Here is a 16534-nt window from a genome sequence, read left to right on the forward strand (position 1 = left end):
TGCTATCTTGTCCGGCAGACTGCAAACAGGATGCATTAGTCTGTCCGGAGACATCTCCAGTGAACCAAAGCGTGATTGCTGCTCTTCTGTATATTCCGGTTCGAAAGGCCTCTATGTGTCATAATGAGTCCGATGAAGATGATGCATTACCTTCCTGTCAATGACGAATTCTTTCTTCCTGTCGATGACGAATTCTTTCTTCCTGTCATTTTAAAACCACAAATCCTGACTAGTGTTGTACTCGAACAAAGCCCTCAGTTGATTGATAGACTTCTGTCGCAAGTTGGACCTGTCTGAACCAATATTTTAATAGAATTTTCAAGAATAGATGCAACAAGATGAACTCAACATCATCAGTTATAACCAGGAGAATTCCAAAGGAGAAATATAACACCATGCATTGCGTCAACATATGAGTCTTCGTTTTATTTAGAAATCTACATAGCAATCCACGGCCTATTCAATCCATTGAAAACAATTCCAGCAGCGCACATAAATCATACATGGAAAAGCTTCCAGTTAATTTGTATCATTCACCAAAGAAGTTTGAAGCAAACTAAACTCGAGTATAAGTAGCACTAGCGCGTCTAGATTAACCAAAACACAGCACAATTGTTTGCTTAAAGATTAACAAGGGCACAGGTCGACAAAAAAACCTACACATGCAGTTAATGGCTTGTTGGCAACTGAGATTCCTCATGACATCTGTCCTCACACTTTGCCCGGTATAAAGTTCAGTAGAGCCAGCCCCCATAATTTCAAACCTACAAATGGTGAAACAACTTTAATTTATGGTATCATTGCATGAAAGAAACTTAAACTAGCTCATATGTTTGTGTTAAAGTATACTCTCTTTCACAAATGAAGAACAACTATGCTGAAAGTTCAACTATATGACGTTTGTTTCAAAATATATGAATAGCTAAGGAGAAAACTACCCTACTCTCTCATGCTCTCTTTATTTATGAAAAATCTCCCATTCTAAATTTTAAGCAAAGTTTCTTTAGTTATAAGTCACCTTATAATAAGCAAACTCTGCATCTGAGTCACAAAGATATTAGTGTATTTTTATTGTAGCAAATTGTATGAATGTCCTTACCGAAGGAAAATATTTTGTCAAATGGAACCGTGGTTTGTTTCTCTTCAAAATATGTTTATCCCTTGGAAGCAGAAAACACGACAAAACAAATTATCTCAAACTCTTCGTCTAGGCAAGAAGTTCTAAGAGGAATTACAGCTTCCACGGTGACCATCAGGGCAACTTTCCTACGTGGTTGTCTAAAATGACTCCTAAGTTTTTTTACTTGATAGACTTGGACCAATTTCTAGAGGGTTCACAAAATTTGAAACAAGGCCATAGGATATGTTCAATCAGGTAAGAGATATGCTTTACAACCACCAGCTGTACATTTCATAGGAGAAGGTTTCGATGAAGAAAATGTTGCTCGATGGAAACAAATTTTCATTTCCATATTGTTGTATGCTTTATTCATTTCTATATAGGACATCTTCAAATGATTTACAATATTACTCTGCTCCATCTAAACAATAACATGTCAATTCACTTTTCTTATTTTTTTACTGTAGCAATTTTAGTTCTTTTTGCAAGGGGTGGCCTTGGGGTGGCTTTGGTTGGTAAGGGGAGGAACTGAACCCGGAAGATAGAAATGAGGCCAAACATCCAGTAGCAATAAAACCTACAACCTGCAGGAGTGGACTCCATATTAGATGTATGAACACTTGAATAATATATGTTAGTTCCATCATGTTTCAAACACAAACTTTTAGTTTTGCTTTTGCCTTGAGTAAGATTTAAGGGATAGACATAAAAGTAACAAGATAGCATTGGCTAACAGCAATTGTTATATCATTGGCTATACCAAACATCAAACCCTGCCAAGTGCAATCGTTATATCATTGCAGAAGGCTAACAAGATAGTAGACACTATACAAAAGGAGGTTATCTGAATGCAATGAAACAATTCTTCACCATGTTAACCTTCCACTTCCTCTGGCAAACATAATAGCAATGTATTCTATAGCCACTCCGATCACTCGTCTGAGCTTTTCGTAACTATGTATTTTCAACTCTGAGGCTGTTTGAGGTACAGTATCCATGACGTAATAATCCTCTTTGAAGTACATTATATACTCAGTCCAATAACAAGCAGTCACGACCAAAACCAGTGATTTTTAAGACTACTGGTGTCTAGAGTTAGAAGCCAAAAAGTGCAAACTAGAAGCAGTGATTCTTTTGAGACTGACCTGGTTAGATATCCATAAGAAATCAAGCTGAAAGATCTTTTGTTCTTCTTTAAGCATCATCACTGGGGTGCAAAATTGTCTGGGCCTGCTTCCTCAGCTCCTCGTCCGCTCTCCTCAAGAACTGATCCCACCCACTTCCTTCCCCTGTGTCCAAGTAGTCGTAAGGCACAGCCGTCTTCAACCCTGGCCTCACCCCACATTGGCTTTCGACAATCCGAAACTCCACCAATCTTGCTTCTTCTTCTCCCGGCTCTTTGTCTACTTCTTCCTCCTTGGAATTAAATGCTTCTTCCTCCAACTCCTCCCAGGTAAAGAGAATGGGTAATGTGAAGGCGCGCCATGGGTTGAAGTCGATAAGCTTCACCCGCCCGTCACTGGTGACATAAACGTCGAAGGTGTAGTTCTGAGACTCGAACGTGGGACCCACGACCTCGGAGAAGAAGGTCTGGATGAGAGGCAGGATGTGGTGGCGGCGGTCGAGAAGGGCGGGGTAGCAGTTGGTGACTTCGCGCTGGGATATGGCTTTATTTATTTTACTTTCATAGATAAAAATAGAAATATAATATTTATTTATTCACATAAAAAAAATTATATTATTTTTTTTCAAAAAATTACTCATTAAGAAACAAATCAATTAATAATATAATTAATTGATAAAAATTCTAACTTATCCATAGGAAATAAAATTTAATTATTTCTTTAACCACATTACACAAACTAGATAGTTTGATAGAAAAATAATGGATGATTACAATAATAAATTGATACTCGATAGAACAAATCTTTGTAGATAATCCAGTTACTACCCGTCAAGTAATTCCCATGCTCAAATACGTACCTCGTGTTTAACTGTTATCCATTCATGTAGTTCTAATGCTCACATATGTACCTCATGTCCAACTGCTATCCATTCAAATAGATCTCAAAAGAGGGTTTACAGATCAACTGTTCAATTCCAAATAATTCCGAGTTCTTATCCACAGTTCTTATCCACTCGAACCTTTTGAATTTATACGCCTTCCACTCTTCTACCCTCCTATAAATGTCTTCTATATAGTCTCCCACCCACATCATCATACTACATTCAAGATGTGATTCTTCTTGTGCGTTATACCTCAATTTGATCACTTTTATTAAATTAATTTTATTTTTTTTAAATATTTTAAAATATTATAAAATAATAGTTAACTTTAGATCCATTATTTTTCATGAAATAACTAATATAAATTTATGATTCCAAGTTTAAAACTAAATAAATAATAAAAATTCATATATAATTTCTTAAAACATAAATATGTCTAATTAAATAAATTATAACTATTATTAACATTAAATTAACTCATCATTTTAACTTCACAATTCAATAATTATGATTTATTAATCATAAATTTTTAAAATTAAAATATTATTACGTATCATACACATCATAATATTTTTAATATTAAATATTTTAAAATCTTAATAAAAATTAATAAAATATATATCTTTTTTCGAGGAATCTCTTTTCAAATCTCATATAAGATTAAAGGAGAAGAAAAATAAATAATATTTTTAAGTTCATAGATAAAAATATAAATATATTATTTATTTATTCACAGATAAAAATAAATTTTATATTATTTTTAAAAAAAATATAATGCTCATTAGGAAATAAATCAATTAATAATATAATTAATTGACAAAAATTCTAACTTATCCACATGAAATCAAATTTAATTATTTCTTTAACCACATTACGCAAACAATATAGTTCGATATATATTAAGAAAGAAAAATCATGAATAATTACAATAATAAATCGATATAGAATAAATCTTCTATCGGCTGCTATCAGTTCAAGCAGGTGGTTGATGAATCAACTATTCAATCCCAAATAATCCTGAGTTCTAATCCACTCGAACCTCTTAAACTTTTACGTCTGTCTTCTTATAAATGTCTTCTGCATAGTCTCCTACCCACATAATCATATTACATTCAAGACATGTTCTATCCGGTTCTCATTCTTCTTGTACGTCAAACCTCAATTTGATCCCTCTTATTAAATTAGATTTTAATATTTTTAAAAATATTATAAATTAATAGTTAACTCTAAATCCATTCTTTTTCATGAAATAATTAATATAAATTTATGATTCCAAGTTTAAAACTAATTAAACAATAAAATTCATATATAATTTTTTAAAACATAAATATGTCTAATTAAATAAATTATAACTATTATTAACATTAAATTAACTAATCATTCTAACATCACAATTCAATAATTATGATTTATTAATCATATATTTTTAAAATTAAAATATTATTATGTATCATATACATTATAATAATTACAATAATAAATCGATACAGAAAAAATCTTAATAGATTTAGATTTGTTCCAAACGCTATCCATTCAAGCAGGTGGTTAACGGATCAACTATTCAATCCCAAATAATCCTGAGTTCTAAGAGTTGTTCATTCAAGCAGGTGGTTAACGGATCAACTATTCAATCCCAAATAATCCTGAGTTCTAAGAGTTGTTCATGAATGTATGCTTTCCGCTCTTCAGCCCTCCTATAAATGTATTGTCTTACATCCACATTATCATCTATGTTCTAAGATGTGTTCCATCCTGTTGTCATCTTTTGTTGTCTTCTTGCTCTTCATCTTATCAATCAATCCACGCTTCGCGGCCGGAGCCCACTCCCACCAACTAAACCGTGATGCATTTCCCGAGGGCTTCGTCTTCGGCACTGCAGCCTCCGCCTACCAAGTCGAAGGCATGGCGCTCAAGGGCGGTAGGGGACCGAGCATATGGGATGCATTCGTTAGGGTTCCGGGTATCGTGCAATCTTTCTCATTCTCTTCACTGAAATGGTTCAATATTTTTGCTTGGAGGATTTCTATTCGTGTGTGTTGGTTGACCGCAGGTATGATTCCCAACAATGCCACTGCTGATGTATCAGTTGATGAATACCATCACTACAAGGTAGAGTAGTCTATGATCTTTATCAAGTCGCTACTGCCTGTAGAAATTCATAGGTTTCGATTTTTCATTGTTGAGTTAAAGAATGTTAACTTGGTAACATCTCATGGTTCAGGAAGATGTGGACATCATGAAGAAGTTCAACTTTGATGCATATCGGTTCTCCATCTCTTGGAGCAGGATTTTTCCAAGTAATGGAAACATATTTTTCTATTATTTTTTGATCATCCAGGATTCATCTTTATCTATACCAAGTTTGCATCATCCACTACTGTTAGATGATAACTTCTGTTTTCTAGATGGAACCGGAGAGATTAATTGGCAAGGCGTAGACTATTATGACCGGCTAATCGACTACTTGATACTGCAAGGTAAACTTTATACGTTTAACGATCAAAAGAAACAAATTTTTCGTTCTATTTTTTGTTTCAGGCATTACTCCCTATGCAAATCTCTATCACTACGATCTTCCATTGGCACTTCAAAAAGAGTATCTGGGTTGGCTGAGCCCCAAGATAGTGTAAGCCCTTGGCTGCTGACAATGCCTTAATCTATAATGCTCTTTGCATTATAAATCATTGGAGATTGTTTAAGCCCGTCTGATGAGTTGTATCATGCAGGGATGCATTTACCAACTATGCAGACTTCTGCTTTGAGAGGTATGGAGATAGAGTCAAGAACTGGTTCACATTCAATGAGCCCAGGGTGGTGTCAGCTCTCGGTTATGACAGTGGCTTTCATGCCCCTGGAAGATGTACCAACTGCAAATTTGGTGGAAACTCAGCCACAGAGCCTTACATCGTCACTCATAATCTCATCTTATCACATGCAGCTGCAGTGAAGAGATATCGCGAAAAGTATCAGGTTTGGACTTGTGCACACAAGTCATGATTCTGTCATACAACATATAACCATGATCGACATTTGTTTCTTGTTGTGTTCTCTCTATTCAGGTAGATCAGAAAGGCAAAATTGGCATTCTTCTGGATTTCGTTTGGTACGAGCCTTATACACACTCAGCAAATGACGAAGCTGCGGCCCAGAGAGCTAGGGATTTCCACCTTGGATGGTAACAATGCAGCCTATTCCAATTGAGAAAACTCTCAAGTATATACTCTCTAAGTGACCGATTGATCTCTTTCTCTGTTTGCAGGTTTCTTCACCCTCTAACATATGGATACTATCCAAAATCAATTCGAGAAATTGTCAAGGACAGGCTTCCTAAATTCACCGCTGATCAAGTGAAGATGGTGAAAGGTTCATATGATTATGTTGGTGTCAACCAATACACGTCTTACTACATGAAAGATAATGGAGTCACCAATCCCAAACCTGTCAGCTACCAAGACGACTGGCACGTCGAATTCAAATGTTAGATTTGCTGATCCCTTGTAATAGCTTCATTCTTTGTGTTAACCTTCTTTCTTACATTTTCATATCTTGCAGTTGACCGAGATGGTGTCCCGATTGGTCCACAGGTAAAACCATGCCTTTTCTTCTTCTCATTAAAATACTTTTTCACCTAATCTGTGACTTGCGTTGATCTACACTTGACCAGCAACTGTTGATTAACCTTTTAGTAATGGAATTTTACTCAGGCCTACTCCGGCTGGCTCTACATAGTTCCATGGGGAATGTACAATGCTGTGACCTACGTGAAGGTAAATTATGGTGATCCAATCATCATCCTCGCAGAAAATGGTATGAAACATTCTATGTTCTCCTCTCTTCGTTGTTATCACAGTTTCTGATCTCTTGAAAACGACGATGACGATGATGATGATGATGATGTTGATGATGATCATAGGAATGGATCAGCCAGGCAATGTCACTCTACCAGAAGGTTTGCGCGACACAAAGAGGATCAACTTCTACAAGAGCTACATCACTGAGCTGAAGAGGGCGATGGATGATGGTGCGACGGTGATCGGATATTTTGCATGGTCTCTCCTCGATAACTTCGAGTGGAGGTTGGGTTACACTTCGAGGTTTGGTCTGGTTTACGTGGACTTTAAGACAAACATGCGATACCCAAAGGAATCAGCCTACTGGTTCAAGAACATGCTGAAGAGGGAGAAGAATAATTGATGTTAGAGAAATCGGTTTCGGTGTTCTTTTGATTTCATAATCAATCAGGTTGTAATTATCCTCTGGTTGGAGACTTTTATTAGAGTTATGACGTTTTCATATGTGCGTTGGCGTCCACTAGCCTTTGTGTTATATTGGTTCGATTTAGTTAGGCTTCGGTAGTGCTCTCGGTTGGAACATTGAGCTCGTTCCGATCTTGAAGGACACTTGGAAATGGGGCTTCGAGGAGGATCAAGTTGTTGCCTGTCATCTGGGCGGTGCACCATCGTCGACACCCTCGTATGCACCCGTTTAGCTATTCTTTATCTTGATCATGTCTTATTTGTGATAGGGGGGTAGGATTCGATTTTAGTTTTCTTTGTCATTTCGAGATCTCGGGAATGACGCAAGCAGTGAGGATGGGTACAGGCAGAAGCCCAACATCACGGGATATACCATACTTGCTATCGTCCTATGCCCCCCTTAAGGGGGTTGGCCCTCTTATTTCTTGATTAAGTCTTGTTTTAGATTGAGGGTCACTTTTTGTTTCTTGGTTATTTGGATTCGATGTTCCACTTGTTCAACTTCTTTTGATCTTCTATCTGTTTAGGGCTAGAGTGTATTCCTTTTGATGTCTGATTTTGATATGTTTTCTTTTTTTGAATTCGTAATTTCCCTCTATGGTTCTTCTCCCTTCGATCCTCCTATATATCTTCGTCTGTTTTTTGAATCTTACCATTGATGTGTTCATTATTTTTTTATAAATGAAAACTGGACGTATGAAATCTAATCAATATTTATTGAACATATCATATCTAATCAATGCTCATCGATAAAAGATACAAGATATCATAATTTAGAAGTAAAAAATTTAGAAAAGGATGTTTTCAGCATTCGAAATAATTTTTTCCTCATCTAAGTTTTGATTCCTTCTTTTTTTTTTCTCTTCTTTCTTTATTGAATATGATAATATTTGAAAAACTGATTAGATGGAGACAAATTCATGTTCAATTTGAACATACCAAGTTGTGTATGTTCTTCCTACGATCAAAACTAACCTTCTAGTTTTTGTTATAGTAAAAAGAAAGAAAAACAATTTAGTTTCTTCAACTAAAGTCAGATTGAGGATTACAGTTATGTAGGGTCAGAAAAGAACCTGTTGACGGAGACCTTGTCTTCTTTGTCTCTCTCTCTCGTGGTCATCCGTCATCCCCTGATGATCATGAACACACGGTTCCATGTAAACGACACAAGTGCAAGAAACGTGAACCCCGGACCTTCCTTCCTGCTCATCTAGCTTATAAGTACGACGTATGAGGGAGGGAAGACGTCACAGGAAGCGATCGGCGGACTGTCCTCGAGGAGCTCCACAAGCACGCAGGCCCATGCCGATCGGGCTACTCCACGCGGTGATGTCCCTGGTTTCCACCAGTACTGCGTCATTTCTTCCGCCCACGGGAAGAAGAGGGCCACGGACGAGGACGCCAATGGCGAGCTGGAAGACAGCGGAGACTGATGGGGGAGACGTGCTAGCTACTGGATTTCCCCGGGGTCATGTACTACGACGCGGACGGTTGACGGGTCTCGGAGGTGCCCACGCCACGCTCGCCAATAAGGAGCCCCTTGGCGATGAAGGCTCCGATGACCACCAATTAGCCACAATCTCTACGTGAACGCCGTCCGTGTTTCCAGTATCGGTCTCTTTCTTTTCTCTTCCGAATCCTCTCCATGTTCTCTCCTCTGCTTCTTTTGGCCTGTACAAATAGTCGAAGCTTCATTTCCTCGCTATAGGATGCGTTGTGTATCAAAGAAATTAAAATGCTTTGCCACTTCCTTCTATTACGGCCTTCAGGGTTTGAGTCTACAGGAAGTTTACTTGTTTGAATTGCTATGTTTTCCAGCAGACTGCAAACAGGAGGAATTAGTCTGTCCGGAGACATCTCCAGTGAACCAAAGCGTGATTGCTGCTCTTCTGTATATTCCGGTTCGAAAGGCCTCTATGTGTCATAATGAATCCGATGAAGATGATGCATAACCTTCCTGTCAATGACGAATTCTTTCTTCCTGTCATTTTAAAACCACAAATCCTGACTAGTGCTGTACTCGAACAAAGCCCTCAGTCGATTGATAGACTTCTGTCGTAAGTTGGACCTGTCTGAACCAATATTTTAATAGAATTTTGGAGAATAGATGCAACAAGATGAACTCTATATCATCAGTTATAACCAGGAGAATTCCAACGGAGAAATATAACACCATGCATTGTGTCAACATATGAGTCTTCTTTTTATTTAGAAATTTACATAGCAATCCACGTGCTATTCTAAACATTGAAAACAATTCCAGCAGTGCACATAAATCATACATGGAAAAGCTTCCAGTTAATTTGTATCATTCACCAAAGAAGTTTGAAGCAAACTAAACTCGCGTTTAAGTAACACTAGCGGGTCTAGATTAACCAAAACACAGCACAATTGTTTGCTTAAAGATTAACAAGGGCACAGGTCGACAAAAAACACTACATATGTAGTTAACAGCTTGTTGGCAACTGATTCCTCATGACATCTGTCCTCAGACTTTGCCTGGTATAAAGTTCAGTAGAGCCAGCCCCCATAATTTCGCACCCTACAAATGGTGAAACAACTTTAATTTATGGTATCATTGCATGAAAGAAACTTAAACTAGCTCATATGTTTGTGTTAAAGTATACTCTCTTTCACAAATGAAGAACAACTATGCTGAAAGTTCAACTATATGATGTTTGTTTCCAAATATATGCTTAGCTAAGGAGAAGACTACCCTACTCTCTCATGCTCTCTTTATTTATGAAAAATCTCCCATTATAAATTTTAAGCAAAGTTTCTTTAGTTAGTAGTCACCTTATAATAAGCAAACTCTGCATCTGAGTCACAAAGATATTAGTGTATTTTTATTGTAGCAAATAGTATGAACCTCCTTATTGAAGGAAAATATTTTGTCAAATGGAACCGTGGTTTGTTTCTCTTCAAATTATGTTTATCCATTGGATGCAGAAAACACGACAAAACTAATTACCTCAAACTCTTCATCTAGGCAAGAAGATCTAAGAGGAATTACAGCTTCCACAGTGACCATCAGGGCAACTTTCCTATATGGTTGTCTAAAATGACTCCTAGGTTTTTTTAATTGATAGACTTGGACCAATTTCTAGAGGGCTCACATAATTTGAAACAAGGCCAGAGTATATGTTTAATCCATCCAAGGTCACATATCAGGTAAGAGCCATGCTTTACAACCAGCAGTATATTTCATAGGAGAAGGTTTCAATGAGGAAAATGTTGGTCAAGGGAAACAAATTTTCATTTCCATAATGTTGTATGCTTTATTCATATCTATATAGGACATCTTTAAATGATTTACAATATTACTCTGCTCCATCTAAACAATAACATGTCAATTCACTTTTCTTATTTTTTTACTGTAGCAATTTTAGTTCTTTTTGCAAGGGGTGGCCTTGGGGTGGCTTTGGTTGGTAAGGGGAGGAACTGAACCCGGAAGATAGAAATGAGGCCAAACATCCAGTAGCAATAAAACCTACAACCTGCAGGAGTGGACTCCATATTAGATGTATGAACACTTGAATAATATATGTTAGTTCCATCATGTTTCAAACACAAACTTTTAGTTTTGCTTTTGCCTTGAGTAAGATTTAAGGGATAGACATAAAAGTAACAAGATAGCATTGGCTAACAGCAATTGTTATATCATTGGCTATACCAAACATCAAACCCTGCCAAGTGCAATCGTTATATCATTGCAGAAGGCTAACAAGATAGTAGACACTATACAAAAGGAGGTAATCTGAATGCTATGTAACAATTCTTCACCATGTTAACCTTCCACTTCCTCTGGCAAACATAATAGCAATGTATTCTATAGCCACTCCGATCACTTGTCTGAGCTTTGCGTAACTATGTATTTTGTCTCTTACAAGGGGAAAGATCCTAATGAAATAGATTCGAGGGTGCATGGGACAATCAAGAAGACAAAGTGTTTCAACACTGAGGCTGTTTGAGGTACAGTATCCATGATGTAATAATCCTCTTTGAAGTACATTATATACTCAGTCCAATAACAAGCAGTCACAACAAAAACTAGTGATTTTTAAGACTATTGGTGTCTAGAGTTAGAAGCAAAAAAGTACAAACTAGAAGCAGCGATTCTTTTGAGACTGACCTGGTTAGAAATCCATAAGAAATCAAGTTGAAAGATCTTTTGTTTTTCTTTAAGCATCATCACTGGGGTGCAAAGTTGTCTTGGCCTGCTTCCTCAGCTCTTCGTCGGCTCTCCTCAAGAACTGATCCCACCCACTTCCTTCCCCTGTGTCCAAGTAGTCGTAAGGCACAGCCGTCTTCAACCCTGGCCTCACCCCACATTGGCTTTCGACAATCCGAAACTCCACCAATCTTGCTTCTTCTTCTACCTGCACTTTGTCTACTTCTTCCTCCTCCGAATTAAATGCTTCCTCCTCCAACTCCTCCCAGGTAAAGAGAAGGGGTAATGTGAAGGCGCGCCATGGGTTGAAGTCGATAAGCTTCACCCGCCCGTCACTGGTGACATAAACGTCGAAGGTGTAGCTCTCAGACTCGAACGTGGGACCCACGACCTCGGAGAAGAAGGCCTGGATGAGGGGCAGGATGTGGTGGTGGCGGCGGTCGAGAAGGGCCGGGTAGAAGTTGGTGACTTCGCGCTGTGATATGGCTATGAGGCAGCGGCGGCGGGCGAAGCAGCGGAACTCCATCTCGGGGCGGAAGGAAGGATACCACTTGCGGAGGGCAAGGTAAAAGGTGAAAGGGGGGGAGGAGGAGGAGGAGGGGAGTGGCCGGGAAGAGAGGTCGTGGGCGATGGAGTCGGAGGAGTGGAGGAGGAGGGCGACGTCGGCGAAGGAGGAGCACCGAAGGGTGCCGTCGGCAGAGATCCAGGCGGCGTCCTTGGGTGCGCTCCAGTTCAGCTTGGGGAAGGCGGCGCCGCCCAGGGCGGCAATGGACCGCTCGACCGCCGCCTCGAGCTCGGGAAACGACGGGGCGGAGTCAGCTTCCGCTTCGTCTTCGTCGGATACGGAGAGCTGGGAGGAGCAGTCGAGGAGGGAGGTGGGGTCGATGCCGGCGGCGGGGCGAGGAAGGGGGTCGCGGCCGGAGGCGGGGCGGGGAAGGAGGAACGGCGGCGGCGCGTCATCGTCGTCGTCGCTGTGGGAGTCGTCGTGGGGAGGTGGGGAGACGGGGTTGAGACCGAGGAGGTAGCGGAGGAAGGGATCGGGGAGGGGGTGGAAGAGGGTGCGAATAGTATGAGGCTTGAACATGGGGTACCATTCGTTGATTTGGCACCGCAGAACCTCTTCCTCATCCTCCTCCCCCCCTTGCATCTCCTGTCTCCTTCGATGATCCCCTTCTTGAACCCTTGGAATAGCTTTTCTATCTGTAGGGTAAACGGCGAGGCAAGGGTAAAGAGAAGAGAGAAGCGCGATGGGATTTCTATGTGATCGAAACCTTCTGGAGAGGCAGATAGAGCGGTGGTGGGAGAGGCGAGGGGCGTTAGGGCGGAAAGAGAAACCTGAGGGCGGCCCCTGCGGCTTCACATAGATCACGACCCTCCGATCAAACGCAATGTTTGTATCGATTTGATTACGTCCAAGTCAGAACCAAACCTATAGAGTCCCCAACTTAATTTGATCGCCCAAATTCCCAATTGCGAATTATGGAAAAGATACAGACTGGAAAAATAAAAATAAAAATAAAAGAAGGAAAACAAACTTAAATTTAAGAGAAAAAAAAGGAATATTACCGTGATTCAAAGTCCCAAAGAAAGGCGCATCAGTTTTAAGTTGCAATGAACGCCCGAACAGGGATATTTAGGTTTAAGCTCGGCTGCAACGAAAGACGAGTGACCTCCTCATTTATTTAGTACTTGTGTTGTGCATCATATGATAATATAATAAGATCCAGGGAGTAAAATTTGTAGGACTGCTGGTTCCTAAACCATTTTATCTTTGATACGAGCCACCATTCCATTGCAAAAACACAAATTACAACACCACCGCAATTCCAGGAAAATGCCATGAGCCTCTTGGACTTGCATCCGTCTACAACACGAAGCACTCATTTGTCTACTCAATGATTTAATATACAAGACAGCTCTTCGTCATGCGGGGATAACTGAAACAATCAATCAAGTGATAGAATCCCACCCGTTGGCGATCATTGAAGCACAAGAGAAAAAAAAAAAAAAAGAAGCTTTTAACACCTAAGATTGCAAAGAAAAAACTTACTGTGTAATAAAATTGTAAAAGTCAAAAAATCCTATCATTACTGATGTTCCGAAGTCATCTGTATTGTATATGTACTCAAAGACTATCGTGAGTTCCCTACAAATCAATAGCTATCCATCTAGTCTTATTCTGCATATGGTAATTAGTCAAAGTGTGATCATAACTCATAGTGGTCCTCAGTTTTTTGATCAATTCTATTGATTGATGAACCAATACGATCTTGCATAAACTGTCCTAAGTTTCTTGATCAGTTCTAGAGATCATGTCTGATGTTCTTGAGTCACCTGTACTGTATATGTACTTAAGAGTATGATGAGAACCCTCTTCTTAATTAACACAAACATGTATACAGTACTTAAAGAGTATGATGATGACCAATCTTAGAGTTGACATATATAACTAAGATGAGAACCCTCTTCTTAATTTAGTAACACAAACATGTATAACTTGAGAACACGTAGCCATGAAATGATGCACTAACAACCAGAAATAGCATATTAGAAACATTATGAGAAACTTAATCACCACCACATCTCTCTATTTCGAACAAAAGTACCTACGACTACCCGCCCATCAAACTCGCCAAACTAAAAGAAGGAGAAGAAGACAAGGAAAACCTGAGAGCGATACAGAAAGATAAAAAGGAACACGACCAAGCTCGAAACATGTGTGAGTTTATCGAAGTGTGGATGCCATGGATTGTGCCGCTCCCTACTCAGCGGCGCCGGGTCGCCGGCTCCTTCTGCGAGTTGAAGTAGACGGTGGCGACGGGGAGGCCGAGGTCGTGATGCGCAGCAAATGACCGCGTGTTGAAGTTGAGGCGCGTCGCAGGCGGCGTCACCCCCGGAAACCGAGACTTCTGCCGGAACAGCACCATCACGTACCTGTGGATCCCTAACGGCAGCCGGGGTCCCATGTACGGCACCACCTCCTCCCCTGCCCATCAGAGACAGACGCCGTCAGCCACAGGCACGTACCATAGGCGACGGTGGCTACAACTTATCGTGCCCACAGGCTGCCACTTCTCATGCAGTGGCCAAGTGCGAATTGTGTAGCTCGACAAGTGTCTGCTGGCAGGTGAGACGAAATGGAGAAGCTTTCCACGTAATTATCATGTGAATTGCTTTCTTCGTAGAGAAAGATAACAGTACATGCAAGAAGATCTAACCTTGTGTTCACCAAGCATGCAGACTACAGTTCGATAATAGAGACTTGAGTCACATACCTTGAGAAGGATGTGTTCCACCCGGCATATTAACCATCATCCTGAATTCATAAATAGCCAAGAAAACAATGAAACGAGGACGAAGATATGCGAAACTAAAGTTTATAACACACTTGGATGCTTACCAGTGGAGCCACTCCCTCATCGTGGGATCACTAGGGCTCGGCGCATCAGGGTCAGTCATCACCTACACACAAGAAAACTATTCTTTTACTCTCTTATTCTTGGTTTCTGAGAACTTCCAAGTACAGGAACAAGCACTATAGAGTCTCCACAGACCAAAGTGTAGAGATCAGACTGCTGGCCTGCGATTTGGACCGTCGGCGGGTTAGCGGCCATGGATGGCTTGATGTCACAGCCGTTGCTCACATGCTTCGATCCAAACCTCACTGTCATACTTACGGTGGGCACGAAGAGGTCCACCACATCTCCTATCACTCTCCCCACCACAAGTGGATCCACATAGCGAGCCATGCCGAGAGAGAGAGAGAGAGAGAGAGAGAGTAGGATATCAAGGATAGGGATGGTGGAGCGAGGTTTCTTTTATGGGAAGAAAAGCATCGTTTGGAGTTGGGCAGAGGTGCATGGGGGAGCGCCACCTGGAGGCCAACGCAGCATATTAACAGCTGTCGATTGCACGAGCGGCTAATGAGGCAAAGACGGGGTGGCCTTGCATGGGATGGAGTTACTTGATGGGAATCAGCAAAGCCACGCGGCGTGCCCCGCACACGGGAGATGGATGTCACATCTGACACTGCGTCGACCTGGACTCACCATTCGCAGCTTACCCGTGTCCCTGGGGCCGTCCATGGCATGCACGCGAGTAACTACTGCTCTGCACCTCCTGACATCAGAAACAGGATACTCCAACTGCGGTACGTGTTTTCCATCATGCAGTGAATTAGATGCTTCATCGCTAAAAAGAAAATTTATCGTGAGCTTTCATGACGATATATTAACATCAGCGTTATGTTTTATTTGAACGTGGTGGGGTGGGCACAGGCTTTCTTGGTGTATCATCGAAAGCTGCTGTCGTTTGACGCCCCATTCGGGCCCTGTCAGCCCGATTAAATATTGGGCTAATTTGATGGGTAGCTCCATTGTGAATATAATGCAACTGTCTGACCCTTCTGGTCATTTCACCAGAAGCAGAAGTCCTTTTTATACCACCTGGTCGCTCTAGGGTTTCTTCCCATCATCTCATCGCCTCGTCGCTGCGTTCTCACCTCTGCAGATTTCTTCGTATTGATCCTATTGCTGTTCTTCGTTATTTTTTCCTGTTATCTTCGCCCGTTTTGTGTATCTTCTTCTTGTTGGTTTTCTTGATTCTGGAATGAAGGGGGCTGGTGGCCGAAGGGGAGAGCGGCTTGATTTGGTAGCTCTGAAGAAACCCACAGGTTCTCTGTGGGGTGCCCGGCCATTCCCAGCCCCAAAGGAAGCATAAGGTGGTCTCATAGTACGGGCTCTGTGCTTCTCTTATTCACGAGCCCGCCTCCAAAGACCATTACACCTCTCTGAATCCATCCTTCGTCTTGGCTTTTGTCTGTTCTCTGCGATTCTTCGTTGAGGATTTTAGAGAGCCAATTTGAAATATATTTTCTTGGTTGAAATGCTTGTCTCAATATGCTGAAAATATTAAGGTATTTCGACATCCTCCTCCTACTGGCGATTTATGTCGCCCTCTCTCCTTTTGCCCATAAAAAGA

General features: G+C 40.6%; 4 protein-coding genes across 7 annotated transcripts; 1 reads left to right on the plus strand and 3 right to left on the minus strand.

Moving 5' to 3' along the window:
- Positions 1-500: 500 nt before the first annotated feature.
- On the minus strand, positions 501-12945 carry LOC135584657 (uncharacterized). 4 transcript variants are annotated; one of them, XM_065144324.1, is made up of 2 exons: positions 11516-12945; positions 501-764 (listed from the first exon to the last, which is right to left on the minus strand). In XM_065144324.1, exon 1 carries the CDS (start codon positions 12699-12701, stop codon positions 11565-11567), a length of 1137 nt encoding a protein of 378 aa, XP_065000396.1. In that variant the 5' UTR covers positions 12702-12945; the 3' UTR covers positions 501-764; positions 11516-11564. The 4 variants fall into 4 exon arrangements, with proteins under 4 accessions (XP_065000396.1, XP_065000397.1, XP_009393600.2 ...); XM_065144325.1 differs by lacking the exon at positions 501-764 and adding an exon at positions 8454-9451; XM_009395325.3 differs by lacking the exon at positions 501-764 and adding an exon at positions 9563-9925 and having other exon boundaries at positions 11516-12942.
- LOC135632528 (uncharacterized) lies at positions 2315-3159 on the minus strand. Its single transcript, XM_065141142.1, has 2 exons — positions 3155-3159; positions 2315-2801 (listed from the first exon to the last, which is right to left on the minus strand). The coding sequence occupies exons 1-2, from the start codon at positions 3157-3159 to the stop codon at positions 2315-2317; spliced, it is 492 nt and encodes a 163-aa protein (XP_064997214.1).
- LOC135632858 (beta-glucosidase 26-like) lies at positions 4855-7321 on the plus strand. Its single transcript, XM_065141689.1, has 11 exons — positions 4855-5087; positions 5178-5236; positions 5349-5424; positions 5533-5604; positions 5666-5753; positions 5854-6097; positions 6187-6302; positions 6387-6604; positions 6680-6711; positions 6832-6974; positions 7033-7321. The coding sequence occupies exons 1-11, from the start codon at positions 4868-4870 to the stop codon at positions 7319-7321; spliced, it is 1557 nt and encodes a 518-aa protein (XP_064997761.1). The 5' UTR covers positions 4855-4867.
- Positions 12946-14231: 1286 nt separating the features above from the next.
- Positions 14232-15303, minus strand: LOC135632879 (protein MOTHER of FT and TFL1 homolog 1-like). The gene is made up of 4 exons (XM_065141721.1): positions 15109-15303; positions 14955-15016; positions 14830-14870; positions 14232-14540 (listed from the first exon to the last, which is right to left on the minus strand). Exons 1-4 carry the CDS (start codon positions 15301-15303, stop codon positions 14320-14322), a joined length of 519 nt encoding a protein of 172 aa, XP_064997793.1. The 3' UTR covers positions 14232-14319.
- Between the last annotated feature and the right edge of the window lie 1231 nt (positions 15304-16534).

The sequence above is a fragment of the Musa acuminata genome, chromosome BXJ3-3 (genome assembly GCF_036884655.1).
Source record: "Musa acuminata AAA Group cultivar baxijiao chromosome BXJ3-3, Cavendish_Baxijiao_AAA, whole genome shotgun sequence".
In the NCBI taxonomy this organism is placed as follows: Eukaryota; Viridiplantae; Streptophyta; class Magnoliopsida; order Zingiberales; family Musaceae; genus Musa; species Musa acuminata.

Bases quoted from the DNA above. Each gene is read 5' to 3' on its own strand.
- LOC135632858 (XM_065141689.1), top strand. From the start codon at position 4,868: ATGTGTTCCATCCTGTTGTCATCTTTTGTTGTCTTCTTGCTCTTCATC. The intron at 5,754-5,853 runs GTAAGCCCTTGG...TGTATCATGCAG, and splicing joins TGGCTGAGCCCCAAGATAGT to GGATGCATTTACCAACTATG. The intron at 6,712-6,831 runs GTAAAACCATGC...AATTTTACTCAG, and splicing joins GTGTCCCGATTGGTCCACAG to GCCTACTCCGGCTGGCTCTA.
- LOC135584657 (XM_065144324.1), bottom strand. From the start codon at position 12,701: ATGCAAGGGGGGGAGGAGGATGAGGAAGAGGTTCTGCGGTGCCAAATC.
- LOC135632879 (XM_065141721.1), bottom strand. From the start codon at position 15,303: ATGGCTCGCTATGTGGATCCACTTGTGGTGGGGAGAGTGATAGGAGAT. The intron at 15,017-15,108 runs GTCTGTGGAGAC...TCTTGTGTGTAG, and splicing joins AGTCTGATCTCTACACTTTG to GTGATGACTGACCCTGATGC. The intron at 14,541-14,829 runs GTATGTGACTCA...TCTGATGGGCAG, and splicing joins TGGAACACATCCTTCTCAAG to GGGAGGAGGTGGTGCCGTAC.